The 18,987-nt window shown below is 31.3% G+C and overlaps 1 protein-coding gene across 1 annotated transcript; it reads left to right on the forward strand.

Moving 5' to 3' along the window:
* Positions 1–8,916: 8,916 nt before the first annotated feature.
* LOC107949723 (protein SIEVE ELEMENT OCCLUSION B) lies at positions 8,917–11,879 on the forward strand. Its single transcript, XM_016884467.2, has 7 exons — positions 8,917–9,174; positions 9,251–9,355; positions 9,448–9,896; positions 9,977–10,086; positions 10,221–10,360; positions 10,446–10,928; positions 11,010–11,879. Exons 1-7 carry the CDS (start codon positions 8,977–8,979, stop codon positions 11,622–11,624), a joined length of 2,100 nt encoding a protein of 699 aa, XP_016739956.2. The 5' UTR covers positions 8,917–8,976; the 3' UTR covers positions 11,625–11,879.
* Positions 11,880–18,987: the final 7,108 nt, after the last annotated feature.

Consider the following 18,987-nt stretch of genomic DNA (forward strand, 5'->3'; position numbering starts at 1 on the left):
CGTGTGCCTGGCCACACATGTGTGTGTCCCCTGCACATTGAAAAATTTCAATGTTTTTCTAAAAATTTCTTGAGTACTCGGTTTAGTCCTGAAACACTTTTAATGTTTATTTGAGGCCCTTAGGGCTCGTATTGAGGACTGTATGAATGGATTTGAATGGTTTTTTATTTGATTTATAATTGATTAAGAAATGTATGATTGTTTAAGTTATAAGTTTGGTAATGCTCCGTAACCCTGTTCTAGCGCCGGATACGAGTTAGGGGCGTTACAATATGCATATATATATGTTGAATGAGATTTGATATATGATGTATTTGCATTGGTGGGCATCGGAAAACATGTAAATTGTATGCAATTGATTATAACATATGTTATATTGATTTGAATCATGGAAATACTACTAAGCTTTATTGTTTAACAACGTTTGTATAAGCTTATTTTATTCGTTATATGACATGTACCTAGGTCGAGTCAATTCTTAATGAAATAGGTGATCATGCGAACTTTGAGGGTTAGAATTAGAATTTTTGAAAAGACCATATGTTTATATATATATGAAATGAAGATTGTTTTTAACATTTGGTTAGATATAACTTATGGTATATTAATAAGTTATATGGTAATATATCTAAATATATGTCAATTAGCTTCATGAGGCGCCTTGATGAAATGATTATGAAATTAAAGAAATTGGTTGTAATGGATGAAAACTTATATTCATGAATAGTATATTAACTATGTTAGAATTCATTGGATATGGTGTTTTGGGTTTGAGATTGTATTGCAAATGAATTTGAGATTTTATAAACAGGTACCAAAACTTGACCATTTGAAATCAGTATGTCACGTTGCGACATCAAATGTTTGTCATTGCGACAAGACCAAGTTGCCATGACACAATGCGATGTTGAGTATTGAACATTGCGATGAGGCCTACTCAGTATGTTGCATCACGACGAGGAACCCCCGACGTTGCGACGTCAACTTGGTGTTTTAAAATCTTTACAATTTAGTCCTAATTCGGCATCGGGTTAGCTGTAAAGATTTTCTAAGCTCGTATAAAACTCAACAATGGTTATATATCGTATTGTATGATTTTATTGGTTTGAAATTAATCATTTAATAGAATATTTGAATATAATTTTATTGTAGTCGCTCCAACAACAAATGTGATACCTCAAAATTTTGATCCAGTGATCGGGTCAGGTAATGGGGTGTTAGAGTAAGGGTGCGAAGAGCCATTAAAATAAAGGTGGATCACATCGTAGGTGGTGTGGAGAGCCACTTAAGATGGATGTTTGGAAGTGTTGAGGTAGTACTTATAAGTAGAGTGTTTGTTGTATGCATGATCTCGTGTTTCTTATTTGTGTTTTTTTGTAACACCCTTCACCCGACTCGATCGTCGGGTTCAAGTTACGAGATCCTATAGTTGTTGTCAGATCAAATATGAATAGTTAACATTCAAATTTAACATAAATCACACAATCATAGTCAATTCAGTTCAAAATCACTAAATACGACCTTTCTCGAGTCTTATATGAGTTTACATATGCTTTAGAATCAACCTGGAATTGAGTAAGGACTAATTTACAACATTTTCAAAATTTTAGATCAAGCATATCATAAATAAATCCTTCAAATATTTAATCATGTCATAAACACTTAGATACTATTATATAGAATTAAATTAAATTCTTAATCGAGGTTATAAAAGCCTTTTTATTGACCCGAGCATAAAATTGGACCAAATTGCAAAATTTTTTAAAATTTAGGGCTGACATCATGACGACACCTTCTCCATGTCATGACACCACCAAACAGATAGTGTCGTTGTGGTGTCCAACCTTCCGACATTAGGACGTCACATTCTGTCGGCAGACATTGCTACGAGGGGTGTTACATGTCTCGATGAGGACTCTATTTTTGGCACATTTTAGGCCATTTGGTACCTATTTCAAGCTGCGAATGCCATTGAACTATTTGTTGCATAATTATACCGTTACTCCTACACAAAACCAACCAAAATACTATCTAGAACAATCATTTAACCGTTTTTTCAAGTTCAATCAAGCAAATATGCCAAAATTTGGTAGCACTCTTACCAATTTAGCCCAATCATACTTCTTTTATAATATAATGCTTTTATTCCTACTAGACCATAATTTGTTAAACCATTTCACATTCAAAATGGTCATTCAAAATGCAAAACATGTTATCAACCAAACACATACATATAGGCAATAATTTTGTCAAAGATCAACCATTAACCATGATTCAAACCAAACAATCATTTCCAAATAAACTCATGTTTAAACAACCTATGTGCATGCCACATAACTGAGATTTAAACGAATAAAATTTTACCAAATTGCTGTTAGGATAGTGTGAGCTTCATGGTGATCCAACTGACGTGCTTCACAAAATTGAAGATCTACAAGGAAAAAGGAGACAACATGTAAGCATTTTAAATGCTTAGTAAGTCTATATGAAATTTACTTAACTTACCTTGACATGATAACAATTCAGCAATTGAAATCATTGGTACAAACATAACAATCCTTTGGCATCTTACACTTCATGTACATTCAACTAACATATTAAATAAGTTAGTTCAATCACATGTCATAAGCTTATAACACACTCATACAATGATATAACATTCCATCACAAAACATGTACCACTAAATCAAATCCAACTTGTAACATATATATTTATTATGAACCCTACATTTCCATTTAGAGGCCTTTTCCATTTTTTTCGTTTGCTTGGAGAACTAAAGTAAATTGATCTCAAATACACGAGACTGATTTACTTCCACAAATTGTAAAGTTGGTTTGCTTATACAAGCTTTATTTGATGTTTCTCACTCAAGCTGTTGAGAATCCGCAACATGTGCTGGGTCTCAATCAGCGATAAAGAATAAATCGATTTTCTCACACGAGATGTGATATTTGGGCCGCTAACTCAAGTCGCAGGTCAGGTTTACTTTTGCACTTTATTCGATGCTGCTCACTCAAGTTGTTGAGAATCCACAACACATGCTAGATCTCAGCCATCGATAAAGAAATCCCTGACCAACACTCAATTTCTTTTTTTGAACCCTAATAGCATGTCATTCATATCTTAATCGTTTACTAAGTTCACACGGGCACCATTACCATTTTTATATCATTTCAAACCCTGAAACTGTATACTCACTCTTCACATTTCAAATAACAATCTATATACATTCTTAACCTTGTAATGCCATCATATTCAAATCATCCATCTATATATACATTTCAATTCCACTCAATACATCATATATGTTTGTGGTAATCATATAATTCATTCTTTACAATTTAGTCTTTTAGATGCTAATTTCAACAAAATTACATAACAATTTAAACTAATAAGTAAGTCTAATATGTACTTACCTAGAAAAAACAACAACTAATAAGGTGTAGGGACTAACTCGTAATTTTGCATTTTCCTCGATTATTCTCCGATTTATTCAATTCTCGATCTATAATAATTTATTTCAATTTATCAACTTAAAACCTATTACAATAACTTATTATAAGCATATATCAATTCAATTTCATTTTTTGGATGTCCTCTAAAATTTTACATTTTATTTAAATTAGTCCCTAAAATCAAAATTGCAATATCTTTCAAATTTGAGCCTTGATTTTGAAACCGATCTCAATTTCATCCTTCTACAACCCTATATTATCTATAATTATAGAAATTTGACATCAATTTCAAAATTTATGCACTTTAAGCCCCTATTTTCAAAAACTAGCAATTAAGCTTGCAAATTAGTCATTTTTCATTTCTAGGCTTAAAATCTAACAAATTAACATCAATTTCATCAAGTATTCATCAATGAAAACTTTTGAAAACTTTAACAGTTTTATAAATTGGTATACGGGCTAGCTAAATCAAGCTCCCGGGGACTTAAAAACATAAAAATTACAAAAAAAACTTAAATCAATTACAATAACTTATTATAATAACTTATTATAAGCTTTAGCTTATTACAAAAACATAAAACTTTAACAGTTTTAAAAATTACAATAACTTATTATAAGCATATATCAATTCAATTTCATTTTTTGGATGTCCCCTAAAATTTTACATTTTATTTAAATTAGTCCCTAAAATCAAAATTGCAATATCTTTCAAATTTGAGCCTTGATTTTGAAACCGATCTCAATTTCATCCTTCTACAACCCTATATTATCTATAATTATAGAAATTTAACATCAATTTCAAATTTATGCACTTTAAGCCCCTATTTTCAAAAACTAGCAATTAAGCTTGCAAATTAGTCATTTTTCATTTCTAGGCTTAAAATCTAACAAATTAACATCAATTTCATCAAGTATTCATCAATGAAAACTTTTGAAAACTTTAACAGCTTTATAAATTGGTATACGGGCTAGCTAAATCAAGCTCTCGAGGACTTAAAAACATAAAAATTACAAACAAAAAAAAACTTAAATTACCTTGGAATTTAAAGGACCAAAGCTTAGCCAATGTCAAACCCTATGTTCTTCTATGATTTCAGTGAGGAAGAAGGAAAAAAATAAATATGATGACCACGTGTTCCCTTTTATACTTATAATTAACATAACAAATTATAGTTAATTTAATATAAACCTATTTAATTAATAATTAACTTAACATTAACATTATTAAACCAATTGGTGGATGGTAGATGTCATCCACTACCGTACATTAAATTAAAAAGGACTCAATTGTTCAATTGGTCCTTTAATTAATTAAAATTCCATAGCGATCAATTTTTACTATTTTTACAATTTAGTCCATATACCTTAATTAATCACCAATTCAATGAAATTACCTATCTAAAATTCAATTCACGTATACAATAACTCTGTAAATATTTAATAAACATATTTACGAGTTCGATTTATAGAAATGAGGTCCCGAACTTCATTTTTCAAAACCACTGACTTTAAGGTCGATACAATTGTACCTTAATTAACTATTCAATTAGCAAATTTGTTAGACTAAAATTTAATATAATACCATAATCAACTCATAAATATTATTTAATAATATTTATGAACTCAATTATCGAAAAATAAAGTTCCAAAACTATCGTTTTTGGCACCACTGAAAGAAAGTATTTGTATATGAAGGTTAGCTTGACGAGGGTCCCAATTATCAAACGCTCTATCTCATAGGTATATAGAGTAAAGTGGCATTGTTGCAGTCGACCTGAAGAGATTAGATGAGCATCTGTAGGGTTACAAAAGTGATGGATTTATAGATGTTGATAGGGACTCTTCACCATATATTTTTTAAAGATCATATGGACTTGTCTTTTATGATATGGTATTTTGACGAGACTATTCTCCTGGCGAGGCTGAGCTTTATGTAGTTATTGAGTGGTTCAACGTTTGGAGAAGGGCTTATGGAAATGGTATAAAATATACTATTTATTTTCATGTAAGTTTATAGATTAAGGCACACGTATAATGTGCGTGAAAAATATTATGTAAAAACATATTTATCGAAAGTTCATATAAAAACAAAATTAAATTTTGGTTGAAATGGTAAGGTTGAATGTTTGAAAATTATGGTATTCTAAGTTTGAATCTTTCCAAGTGTAAGTTTTTTTTATTAATTATATATATAAAATCCTCATAATATTATAACTCGCTTTATAAAAAGCATGATTTTTTAGTTATTTTCCAATTGAGTAGGCATCGAGCTGACTCATGACATTAATTTAGTTAGGGGCTTTATTATAGTATATATATAGATTCATTGCTATTGCATAGCTTTTAAACACTAAAAATGTACCTATGAACAAAAGCATACGGGAAATATATCAAATATAAATCCATTACCAAGCAAAAAAAAACACAACATTCAAATATGTTTTAAATTTCATTAAAATGAAATATAAAATTGTTGAGGGATTTTTGACTCCTTCGAGAGAAGTCATCAAAGAATCGTTCATCTGTAGCTGGCAGACCCCTTAGCACGTTCAATATTATCCACAATAAGCTTTTATCTCCTAACTTTGCTGAGAGCCCAGATGTCTAAATAGACATTGGTGGCTAGATCATAAAACGGGAACACCTCACTCACAAAAGAAATCTCATATTTATGTTTGGTGGGATTTGAACCATGCATTATTGGGTAAATATGCTATTAGTTACCTCAAGTGGTAGGATTCTCACCTAATAATTCTATATATGCTATAGGGCATTAGATTCGAGTCTAACTATGCACAATGTGTGTGGTTCGCCTTCTCATGCACTTGACAATATACTCTCACTTTATAAATTTATTGCTTCTTTAAACACTCAACATTGTAATAAAATTGAGAGATAAAATCCCACCGAAGAGACCATAACAATCTTATTAATGGATCCTCTAATGCATCACAGATTTCTTTGGACAAATTTCGCCTCCTTTACCAAAAACAAGAAAAGAACTTTAGAAAATATAAAAAGAGAGAATTGCCAACAATTCCACCTTATTTTCTTTAGAAATTTTTGTACGGATAAAATAAAAAATAATCTAAAAAAGAAGAAGCAATTAATAAGGAATCTTAAAATGCTATTACATTAAATTAATTAAAGTATCTTTAGCTTTAACTACAACAAGCGATGAGGGATTATGTCTGAGAAGTAAATAAAAAAAATGTTGCTAATTAATTTTGCTAAAATCGATATATATTGTCATAAATATATGTTAAAATTAGAGTGGATTAATTAGTGGAATTGGTTCAATCAATAGGTGAAGAATGATTGATTGAATTTTAATTTGATTGACATGGATATTAATATCACTGTAGGATGACATGAGTTTGAGTGCGCTGAAGTGCATTATCCCTCTATTTATTGGTTGAGATGGGATTATGGATAGTTTTAGACATTATGTCAAAAAAAATATCAAAATTTATAATGGAATTATTAAAAAAAAATTAAGAATGACTTTTTATGTTATATCATATTTATTAATTTTGAATATTTTTAAATTTACATTATATCTACGTTATATTTAATTTATTGATTAAATTAACATTAATTTAGTTGAATAATAATTTAAAATTTTTATTTAAAAACAAATAAATGCTAAGGAAGATTTTATCTTTTTATATAAAGTCGAAAAAAATTTAACTTAAAATAAATTCATAAACAACAAGGATTCAACTTAAGAAAAAAAATTAATGTTTAAAAAATTTTGATTTAATTTTTACATATATATTTATATATAATATAAATATATACTTTTTTTTGTTAAGCTAGGTGTACAATAATCTTAAGGTGGGTTTGGATGGGAGATTAGGTGTGGTGTGGTGCATTTAGCTTATTTTTGTCTCACGCTACAATATCATTACGGTATCTAATCTAATCGCCATTGTTATTTTTACACTAACCACAGGTAAACGCATCATTCATCCAAATCCACCCTTAGTTGTGTTTAAATTTAAGGTAAATCACATTAGTAGTCATCCAACTATTAGCATTTTTTTTATCACTCAATTATGAAAACTTACAAAATGGTCATCCAACTATTTGATTTGTCATTTTTTGGTCACTAGTCATTAAATGGCTAATGGAAAAATGATGTGGTGACTTTTAAATTTTGCATAATAATAACTTTAATCCTCAACATTATACATTGTATCAATTCAGTCTTGATTCTAAAATATAAAATACTTTGTGTAATTTGAGTTTTTTTTTGTAATTTTGCTTTTCTTTGGGACCATTTCACCTAAAAAGCTAAAAAAATTGTCAGCCAAATTTGATAGAAAATATACCGAAAATAAAAACACCCAAAAATTCATGATAATGATCTTTATCATTTCTCATTCTTTTAAAATTAACCCTCAATGTAAAAAATAGAGCAAAATTACAAAAGAAAAACAAATTACACAATGTGTAAATGTTTAGAGTTAAAACTTTATAAAATCAAGACTAAATTGACGCAATTTATAAATATTCAGGGTTAAAATTGCTATCGTATCAATTTTAAAAGCTGCCAACTTATCTTGCCGTTAGTAATTTAACTGCTGAAGACTAAAAAGGAAAAAATCGAATAATTCAATATAAAACTTTATAACTTTTTATAATTCAGTGACAAAAAATACTAATAATTAGATTATTATTAATATAATGGACCCTTAAATTTATGAATTAGCACACCACAAAGTCAGCTGGTTGAGTAATACGAATGACACAACCTTTGTGATGTCACAAAAGTGAAATTAAACTACCTTTAGCATCTTTATTGCAAACACCAAAACTTCCTATCCTTTTTGTCACACAAAATTCAATTCGATAAGTCACTTACTTAAATATATACTAGTTTTATAGTACGTGGGGGTAATTTCTTATTAAAATTTATGTATCCTAAATTTAAATTTTATCATATTTATTAAAAAAATGTATATAAAAAATAATTTAATAATTTTTTAATTAAGTTAGTGTTGGGATAATTCATGATACAAAAATTATCATATCAAAGATGTAGGAAGGAGGTCGGCCAAAGTATCAACTTCTTCACCTTCGGTATATTTTAAAAACCTTTCAAAAATTTATTAACCTATATATGTCGGTGCTTTTCCAAAATTCACTGTGCAGGAAAAGAAGTTTGGGGGACCAACCATTGCCACATTTATATTTATCCTTATCTTAATAAATAGTGTTCAAAATTTTGAAATTTGATAACCCTGGATATAAAATTCATAACTTCGTGTCTTATATCAAGTTGATTAAGACAATTGAGTAGGGTGAAAAAGAAGCATGGGGCCATCCATGGCTACATTTACATTTGATCCTTATCCCAGTAAACAGGCCCTTTTGCTTTTTAATGTTGCACGCAAGGTACAAACCTAATATCCCAGCTTTATCTTATTCCATTTTCCCATCACTATATAAACCCTGCAATGCTCATTAAACAAATCACACATCAACGAAATTTTTACTTCATACATATATTCAACAATGGCACAGGCTTCTAGATCGCAGCAACTTGTCCGTAGCGAGCGTCGGATGTTCGCCGCATCCGACGACAATGCCATGATGAAGCAAATTCTGTCGACTCATGCCCCCGATGGTCGTTTAGTTGATATCAAACCCATTCTCCTAATCATTGACAATGTTTTGCGTCATATCACTCCCGAAATTGATCAAGCGTTGACCGTAAACCTCGATTAACTTTTGATTATTTCATGTTTATTGAATTTTAAATATAATGTTGGTGTTCCTTGTCTTGTAGGCTGGATCGGGACGTATCGATTCCTTCGATGATCCGACTAACTTGTCTGCCATTGATGACGTGCTGGATGCATTGGCTTATATCGTGCACAAAATCTCCTGCGAGGTTATAATTTGGGCTGTTTTTTCGAAACCCTAAATGGAAAAAAAAATTAATAACCATAACATTACATTGTGGCTGTAAATGTGTTTTTGCAGATATCATGCAAGTGTGCTGGAGGAGGGGATGCCCATGCAACAACAATGGTGATTCTCAACATGCTTTCAAGCTATTCATGGGATGCAAAAGTGGTGCTAACGTTAGCAGCTTTCGCCGTGAATTTCGGTCAGTTTTGGCTGATTGTTCAGCTCTGCACTACCAACACACTGGCTAAATCCGTGGCACTCCTCAAGCAATTACCGGACGTTTTAGAGCATTCTCAAACACTGAAACCCCACTTCGATGCACTCAACAAACTCATCAAGGCAATGATCGATGTAACCAAGTGCATCGTTGAGTTCATTGAACTACCTTGTGAGTATATTTCGAGCGAGGTGCCACCGTTGTCGACTGCTATGGCTAGTATCCCCACGGCTGCCTACTGGACCATTCGGAGCGTTGTGGCTTGTGCTGCGCAGATTACAAGCCTCGTTGGTTTGAGACAGGAGTGAGTGAGCGAGCCATGACACAAATATGATGAAACAAATTAATTACCAATAATCCAATCCTTTTTTTGGCTGATTTCAGGTTTGTCACATCCACTTCGGAAGCATGGGAATTGTCAAGCTTGGCACATAAAGTTAGCAGCATACATGAACACCTTCAAAATCTCTTACGTCTTTGTTATCAGCGTATTGGTGAGTCATGGTGATAACTTGTTCATTGGTCAGGATTACTTGTACATACATACATACATACATACATTCATACATACACACACACACACATATATATATATATATAATTTACTTAGTGAGCTGACAAAATGCAGAGGAAAAGAAGCAGGAAGAAACTTATAAAGAATTCATCCGTATTATTGAAACACCTCAAAAGGAAATCTCCAAGATTCTCAGAGTAATCTTCCGCAAGGAAGATCCTCATCCTCTCTTCAGTCCTGCTGACAAGACCAGGGTCTGTTTGATATTTCCAAGTTCAAACCATGTTTCCGTAAATTCATTGAATAATGTACTTTATTATTCTTATATAAAATCAACAGGTTGATATAGATGTGTTGAGAAGAAAGCATGTGTTACTGCTGATTTCGGATCTGGATATCTCCCTTGACGAGATTCAGGTTCTGGAGGTTCTTTACAAATATGAAAGGGCATCGTCGTCTGAGCTTAACTACGAGATCGTATGGCTCCCGATTGTGGATAGATCAGCTTGGAACAACAGCTATCAGCAAAAGTTTTTGAACCTGCAGTCGATTATGCCATGGTATACAGTGAACCACCCTTCCGTTATTGAACCAGCAGTGATTAAATACACCAAGGAAAAATGGCGTTTCGTGAAGAAGCCGATTGTGGTCACACTGGATCCACTAGGAAAGGTTACATGTACCAATGCACTCAATATGATGTGGATATGGGGAAATGCAGCCTTCCCATTCAGCACTGACAAAGAAGAAAGTCTTTGGAAATCTGAGTCTTGGACAATTGAACTACTTGTTAATGGCCTTGAACCAAACTTACCTAATTGGGTACATCCTTCACCTACCTTTATATATGTATATATATACACATAAATACATTCATGATTTTGCCTTTGTTGTTATTATCAGATGCGAGAAGAGAAAGTGATATGTTTCTATGGCGGTGAAAAGATGGAATGGATCGAATCTTTCACTTCCGCAACAAAGAAGGCTGCACAAACTCTTGAAATTGGGTTGGAGATGGTTTATGTTGGAAAGAACAACGCCAAGGAACGGGTGAAAAAGATAAGTGGTTTAATTACCGAGAAACAGCTTAGTCACTCTTGGCAAGACGCGAGTGTGTGGTTCTTTTGGAACCGGTTAGAGAGCATGTTGTACTCCAAAACCCAACATGGGAAGACCAATGATCCAGATATTATAAAGCAAGAAGTGATGACGATACTAGGGTACGATGGCAGTGAACATGGATGGGCAATCTTCTTTTTAGGAACGACTGAAATGGTAAGAGCCAATGGAGAGAGAGTACTTAGCAGCATGCAGAGTTTTGAAGAATGGGAAGAAATGGCGAGACAAATGGGGTTTATCCCAGCACTACGCAAGCATCTGGAAGGGATTACCGACGATCATCACTGTACTCGATTGATCCTTCCAGGTATCAGTGGCGGGATTGCGGAGAGGGTGGTGTGTGCTGAGTGCGGACGCCCCATGGAGATGTATTTCATGTATCGCTGCTGTGTTGAGTGATATGCTAAAGAAATTGAAGGACAATCAGCATAGTTTGATGTTTGTTTGGGTATTATATTATGATCATCATATCTAGAGAGTCCACTCTATAGTAGTGTTTGTGAGATTTCTACAAATATTTAGGACTCTTTATCATCCCACATCGGTTGTTGAGGGGCCTGAGTTCGTTATCTTTATATATATGTGTGGTTTGCTTGTATGATTGTTGTCAGGTTATTACGTTAAATAATGATATCTATAAGTTTGTAGTTTTAATTTTCTACTTTCTCTTTCAAATGTCAAAAACTTGAAGAACTTTTTTTTTTAAAGCTAAAAAGCTTTTACTTCTGGATTCTCTTTATTGGTAATCCTTTTCTATCTCAGGCATAAATATTAAAATTATATAATTTTATATATCAATTTTAATTTGATGTATTTGTATATATTAAATTTTAATTTTGATTCAATTTTTACATTTCACTAATTCCATTATTTATATGACACAATTTTCTATTAAATCATGTGTAAATCATGGACATAACATTTCATTAGGTTAGACCAACAAACGAATTTAAATTCTTTCCACCTATATTAAAAAATAAGAAAAATGTTTTCTTATTTTTTCAAAAAATCTATTTTTTTTAGTCTTGGTCAAAATAATTTAAATTTATTGGTTTGTTTTTTAACCTAATGCCATATTAGCAATTTGCACGTGATTTAACTGAAATTTGTGCCCCATATATAAAAAGGTTAGTGAAATTTGAAAATTGAACCAAAATTAAATTTTGATGTATACAAATACACCAAATTAAAGGTGATGGATAACATTGTAAATTGTACCAAAGTTAATGTATAATTTTAATATTCAATCCCAACTTTTAAGTGATGGAAAATTGATGTCAGCTTTTTTATTAGCCTAATAATAAATTTAGCTCTACAATGTTAACACGTTCCATCAATTTGATATTAAATTTAAAAAATTCAACAGAATCTATTAAGAAACATCTAAACCATTTCTCACTCTTAACAATGCACCCTTCCCTCGACCTTCTCGTCAACCACCTTACACGACCCATCACTATTTGGATCTCATAGTCTTATGTAAAATTGCAACTTGAGAGCTCCATCTATTTTTTTCAATTGGGTAAAATTAAATTTTCGTTTTGATCATTTAAATACAATTGTGTTTTTGGTTATCAACCATAAGATGATTAATTGACATAAAAATAAAATTAGCGTTTAAAATTTACAAATTACGTCAATCTAGTCCAAATTCTAAATGATTTAGCCTTCAATGTTTACAAATTGTGTCAATTTGATATTGATTCTAAAGAATTATATATATATATATCTATAAATGCAAAAACTAGATTATGGAATCTCAAATGAATTTATAAAATAAATTTATATTTTTTTATGTAATAGGTGTATAATTTGGATTACACTAATGTTATTTTGTTCTAAAATGCAAATCCAATACAAAACATTTAGGGTAGCAAAACTCAAGCTTAAAGAAAGTAGTAATATATTTTCATCCATTGAGATATTTAGAACACTAGTATACAATCCATTATCTAAATTGACCTCTTTCTTTCTTTTTGGAAATAGAGAAGCAAAAGTTACAGCAAAAAATCTCAAACAGATTAACCCATAAATCCAAAGGCATCATTGGAAAGCAACGACCAACTCCCAAGAATCGAGTACTTATAAAAGCCTTCCTTACTTTGAAATCACCAATCTGATTGTACTTCATTGGCATATGCCTTACATCCACCTCCCAATGCTCCACCAAAATTCTCCCCACAATTGATCAGGTGCACCATCACTCACTAAAATGATCTTCCTTTGCCAACCAACTTCTAATCCATCACACTGAGACACTTCCAATGTTTCGCCAAAGCCAACTACTTGGTTTCCTTGACTATTCAAATTATTATCACAAGCTCAGTCGGTATTATCCTCAAGCTCTACATTGCCCTTTGGCACCTTTTGCTCGTCTCAATGAAGCAGCCAGAGAAATTCTAGTTATTTCTCGATAGAATTTGATTTTTTTTTTAGATTTTGGATTAAATTAATAATATGTAAAATTATTGAAGGGTTAAATTTTCTATTAGGCCAATAAAAAATGGCCTATTTCAGCTTTCCCTCATTCATCTATGTCAACCAACTGGAGATTGATTAAAATATTTAATTCGAAACGTTTAAGTGACTAAATTAAAAAAAATTAATTGTTGGGTAAGCAAGATAGCACCAAATGTATAGTTGGGACCTTACTTTAATGATAAAATTATAAATATTAATGTGAAATAATTTTTTTTAATATTAATAAATGTAAAAACATATAAAATATTAATTACTTTTTAAACATCTAATAAATACTAGAAATTGTATCACAAAGCGTGTGTTTCACATGTATTTAGAACACAAACATATATTTAAAAATAACATAAAATAAATACATTAATACAGGTTCAATTCCTAGACATGTTAAAAGTTAAATTTTTTAAAAAAATTTATTTTAGAATTATTATTGGTGTAGCGGTTAAAAGTTTGTTTATAAAATCCATTAAATTCAAGTTCAATTCTAGACATGATAATTTCATTGCTTTTATTTAAAAATTATTTAAAAGTATGAAAAATAAAAATATAATAATAATAATGATAGGGTTTATTAGTTATTTTCTAATCAAGTTGATACTCGATTAATCTGTGGTATCAATTTAATAATAATATTTTATTTTAAATAAATTGATATTAATATTATTAATAGTATAGAAAAAAAAGAATAATCCAAAAATTCAAATTGATACGGAGCCAAATGGATGATATCTCTTGCTTTTCTTTAAAAACATATAAAAAATTATTTGAAGAAAAAAAATGTCTTTTTTATATTTTAATTATTTCTTTTTAAGTCTCTTTTTCTAACCCCCTCTATTGCAGTCAAGTACAGATGTAAGCTTCAGCATCAGCGATCATAAAATGATCTAACGGCTTAAAACAAAAGAAAGACTTATAAAAACACTCTTCGGTTGACTTGACTGACCTCACCTGCTGGAATTGACTCCTACCAGCCTAAGTTTTTTCCATCATGTCGTGGCCGTAGGGTAATCGTTGGAGAAAATTTTACACTATACTTCTTGGGATGAAAATGATTTGATTGTTCCACGGAAATAACTAAATCCCTTCTTTTTCCTTTCTCCATTGACTTTGATGTTGTTTCCATTTTTTACTGATATTAGAGAAACCTGGCCACAAATTAAATCTATATATATTTCTATATGATTTATTTAATTAAATAATCATTTTTTTAATCTATACTATAAATTAATCTTTTTTTGTAGGGAATTAATTCATCAAACAATAAAAATAACTAAGAGATTAAAAAAATCAACACATAAATTTAACGTAGAAAAACTCCTCAAAAGATGATAAAAAATCACGGGCAAAAGAAGATTTCACTATAATAATAGAAGAGTACAAGAGAAGGGGAGAATCAAAACAAAAAACCAGAAACCCCGAAAGAAAATCCTTTAAAACAAAGAACAAAATTCTCTCAATCTAAATATTTCTGTTGTGTAAAACCTGAGTAACTAAGACCTATTTATAGGCTGAAATTCATAGCATATATGACTAGAATATCTTTAGGTTAATCACAATTTAAGTAGAAACTAAAACAAAGTTTAATTGAGATAAACAAATCGAGAAACTTGAGGAGCACGTCTTCACGTTGTGACGTGGTGTTTGGCTGTCGGGACGAAGAAGGATCGCGTCATCGGGATGACGATTTTCTTCTCGTTAGGACGAGGGCTTTCTTCTCTTGTGACGTCGCTTGCTCATCGGGACGAAGAGCTTTTTCTCATTGCGACGTCACACACTGTTTTAGTCAAAATGCGAAGCATACTTTCACAAATCTCCACCTTTACTCATATTTGACTTAACTCCTTTGCCAAGCCCTATTATGGGTCTAATTTGATCTTCGTTAGATACTTACCAAGTCCAAGCAATGCTCAAACTTTGAAATTGGAAGGCTTTTTGTCAACATGTCGGCTGGATTGTGTTTTGTGCCAATTTTATGGATCTAAACTGTCATACCCTAAAATTTGGCATAGGAGTTTCGAGGGTAAAATGAGATTTTTAGCTCTAGTGTGCTCGAGAATTTCGTAACATGGTAAACCAGAAATGTTTTCCTCTATGGCTTTTTGAAAATCAAATCAATTTTTGAAAATATTGTTGAAAAGACTTTCAATTTTAAAATAAGAACTGATTTGTAAAAGGGGTTAAGTTTTGAGTGGTTATAAGGTAGTGAAACCAAATTTTAAAATTCAACCTAATATTTCCCCCACATACAGTAAGCTCACGTTAGTTTCTTCCCCTTTGTTTTGTGTTGTCGTCCCTTGTTTTCAAAAGCTCTTCCCACTCAATTTTGATTTCCAAAACTCTGTTCATTTGAATTCTATTATCAACCAATCCATAAATCTCCATAGAATCTCAAGAAAAACACCCAAAGCACCATTGATTTTGTCACCTCTCAAGTTTGTGAGTTTTCCAGATTTTTGACTAAACCTCCGTTTTTCTTTCATCAAATGTAAAAATTATTCTTTCTACTTGTTTTAGATGTTATCTGGTCTTTTAATTTGAGTTTTTACCCATTAAATTGTAAGTTTTAAATAAAAGTTGAATATTGGGTCGTTAATGGTAGATTTCAGGATTTTGAGTAAAAACGTGGTTTCAAAGTGTTATTCAATAAGTTTTGATGTGAATAGAAGGTTTTTAAACTAAGTTTAAAGTTTTTTTTAAAGATTTCTTAAGTTTTAATGAATTTTCGTGAAAATTGTCAAAACATGTCAAAAAATTTTGATACCATGAATTGGGTAGTTTTGCGTAGTTTAAAGATTGAAAATTAGTTGTAGGTGAATAATTAGGTGAATATAATCAGTTTTAGGCAAAAAAAATTAAGTATAAATTGAGATAATTGAGTTTTAAGTTTGTTATGTTGAAGGTTTCGGTTTCAAGAGAATCTAGCTTAGACTTGTGTTTTTGCTTGATTTAAGAGAGTCTTTGACTGTGTGTTGTTTGTGCTTGTTGTGTTAATTCCTTGTTGAAGCTTCGAATCCATTAGGGCCTTCTACAAGTTAAGGAAAATCTAGTTTGAGCTTTCGATGACTAGGCGAAAGCGTAAAAGGTGAATGTTTAGAATTTTTGCTTGTGGACACGATTCATTGCGTTAATTGGGAATTTAGAAGTAGTCTAAACCTCTACTCTAAATTCCAACTGTAAGCTTTCTCATACTCTTGATTTAATATGTGATTATGTGTTGTGAGATTGTGGATTAAAATGTGGTACTCTAACATGTGAAATAAACTTATGATAGCTATTGTGAAAGAGATGATTGTAACATGCCAAATGGAAATGATTATGTTTTGCTTATAATGTGAATATGCAATGAAAAAGTACAGAAAATGGTAAGTAATATGTGTGTTTAATAACAAATATTTTAGCCTTGTGATCTTTGAGACCGTTTAATATAGTTGGCATGCCATAGAATTGTGATTACTCACCTATATGTGTTGTATTTTGGGGGCATTAAGGCCCAGGATAGATTTGGAGAGATAAGGGAATGTGAGCTTAAGCTCAATTCAACGAGATATGTTTAGTGTGTTGGAGAGTGCTAGCTATAAGCTACACTTTTAGGATATGTTTGACTCTATGAGTCATTTGGTGTGTTGCAGATCTGTGTATCTGATGAATGGTGGTAGAGCCCACTTTTATGTTCATAGCTTAAGTGTCAAATTATCATTAAATGTGTTTTTGTGTACTCTGATATATGCCTAAATGAGTATGTAATTATTTTGTAAATGAATCAATGAATAATGCATGAATTAGTAATATGACACTAACTTTTGAAATATTGTAATTGTGTTATATGGTTGTCTCGATAATGCATTATGACATGTTTGCAAGGTAGTTATTTTGATTATTCACTGAGCTTGTAATGCTCACCCACTCTTTTTTAAAACCTTCGCAGACTGTTAAACGTTACAGTGTGAGTGGTGCGTAATATTTTCCAAGGGACTAATCCAAGTAGTTAGCATTTGAGTATGTGTTATTAGTTATTATTTTGAGATTGTGAGAATAAGGCAATGTAGTAAAATAGTTGCATAAATATTGCCATGACATTTTGGATGTTTTTTAGGTTTACTTGTTCTTAAGATTTAAGAATTTGGACTTTGATATGTTGATTCTTGCTTGGACACATTTTCGATATTTAGAACTGTTATTATAGTAGTTTTGACAATTGTTTGATGTGACAAAATATGCATGTTGAATAGACTTAAGTTTGATTGGACTAATTGCTTTAATATGTTGTATTTTTGCTGTATGGAACAAAGGTATCGATATTCAGATTTTAAAAATGATACCTTCATGATTTTTGAAAGTGCAGGAAGTCAGAATGGTAATTTAGTATCGATAACATATCACGAGTATTGATACTCAGGGTAATAAAACTAATACTTTTTGAAATGTACCGATATTTTCTTATGTTTTAATTTTAGGCGAGAAACAAAATACTATTTTGGTGCTGATTTTTCAAGCAGTGTCGATACCATATAAGGAAATTATCAATACCACGATTCTAGTATCGATACCTACGTGAATAATTCAAAAATTTTGTTTAGTGGTTTAAAAGCATGATTAATTGTTGTTTTAAGTTCTCTTGATGAATGTTTAGCATGTTTTAATAAGGATTAAAGTATGTATGACTTAAAATTCTTACAACTGCTAAAATGGAAGGTGTTTGCTTAATAATGAGACCAACTAATATGTATGACGTGTGACGGTAGAGTGGCGACCTAATATTCGGGCTCGGCGACCAAGCCGAGTATAGGGTGCTACATGAACATCTCTTTGAATGATTATCTCTCGAACAAAGTGATAACAAATGTTTATGTGCTTTGTCCTTTTGTGGTGCGTTTGATATTTAGTGAGATGTATAGCACTTTAACTATCACAATATAGAACTGTTGCCTCGTTTTCACTTACTAGTTTACTAAGCAGGCCTCTTAATCAAATTGCTTATTTTATAGCTTCGGTAATTGCCATGTATTCTGCTTTAGTAGTAAACAAGGCCATTGTAGCTTGAAGTGTAGCTTTCTAACTGATGGCACAATCTCCAAAATAGAATAGATAACATGTGAGAGACCTCCTTTGATCTAAGTCTCTTGCATCATCTGAACCAACATATCCGACTAAACCCTTTTTGCTTCTTCTGAACTCTAAGCACATGTTAGTGTCACAAACTTATATTTTTCCCACGTGATCTGTGCGACCTTAAGTAGTTCCTTCGCTCAAAAATGCCTAAGTCAGCCTAACTCGCAACAAATAA

The sequence above is a fragment of the Gossypium hirsutum genome, chromosome D03 (assembly GCF_007990345.1).
Source record: "Gossypium hirsutum isolate 1008001.06 chromosome D03, Gossypium_hirsutum_v2.1, whole genome shotgun sequence".
Taxonomy (NCBI): Eukaryota; Viridiplantae; Streptophyta; class Magnoliopsida; order Malvales; family Malvaceae; genus Gossypium; species Gossypium hirsutum.

What these genes read in the sequence shown, in the direction of transcription:
- LOC107949723 (XM_016884467.2), top strand. Translation starts at nt 8,977, where the DNA reads ATGGCACAGGCTTCTAGATCGCAGCAACTTGTCCGTAGCGAGCGTCGG. An exon ending in TGCACAAAATCTCCTGCGAG is followed by an intron (nt 9,356 to 9,447) that starts GTTATAATTTGG and finishes GTGTTTTTGCAG; the next exon opens with ATATCATGCAAGTGTGCTGG. An exon ending in CTCGTTGGTTTGAGACAGGA is followed by an intron (nt 9,897 to 9,976) that starts GTGAGTGAGCGA and finishes GGCTGATTTCAG; the next exon opens with GTTTGTCACATCCACTTCGG.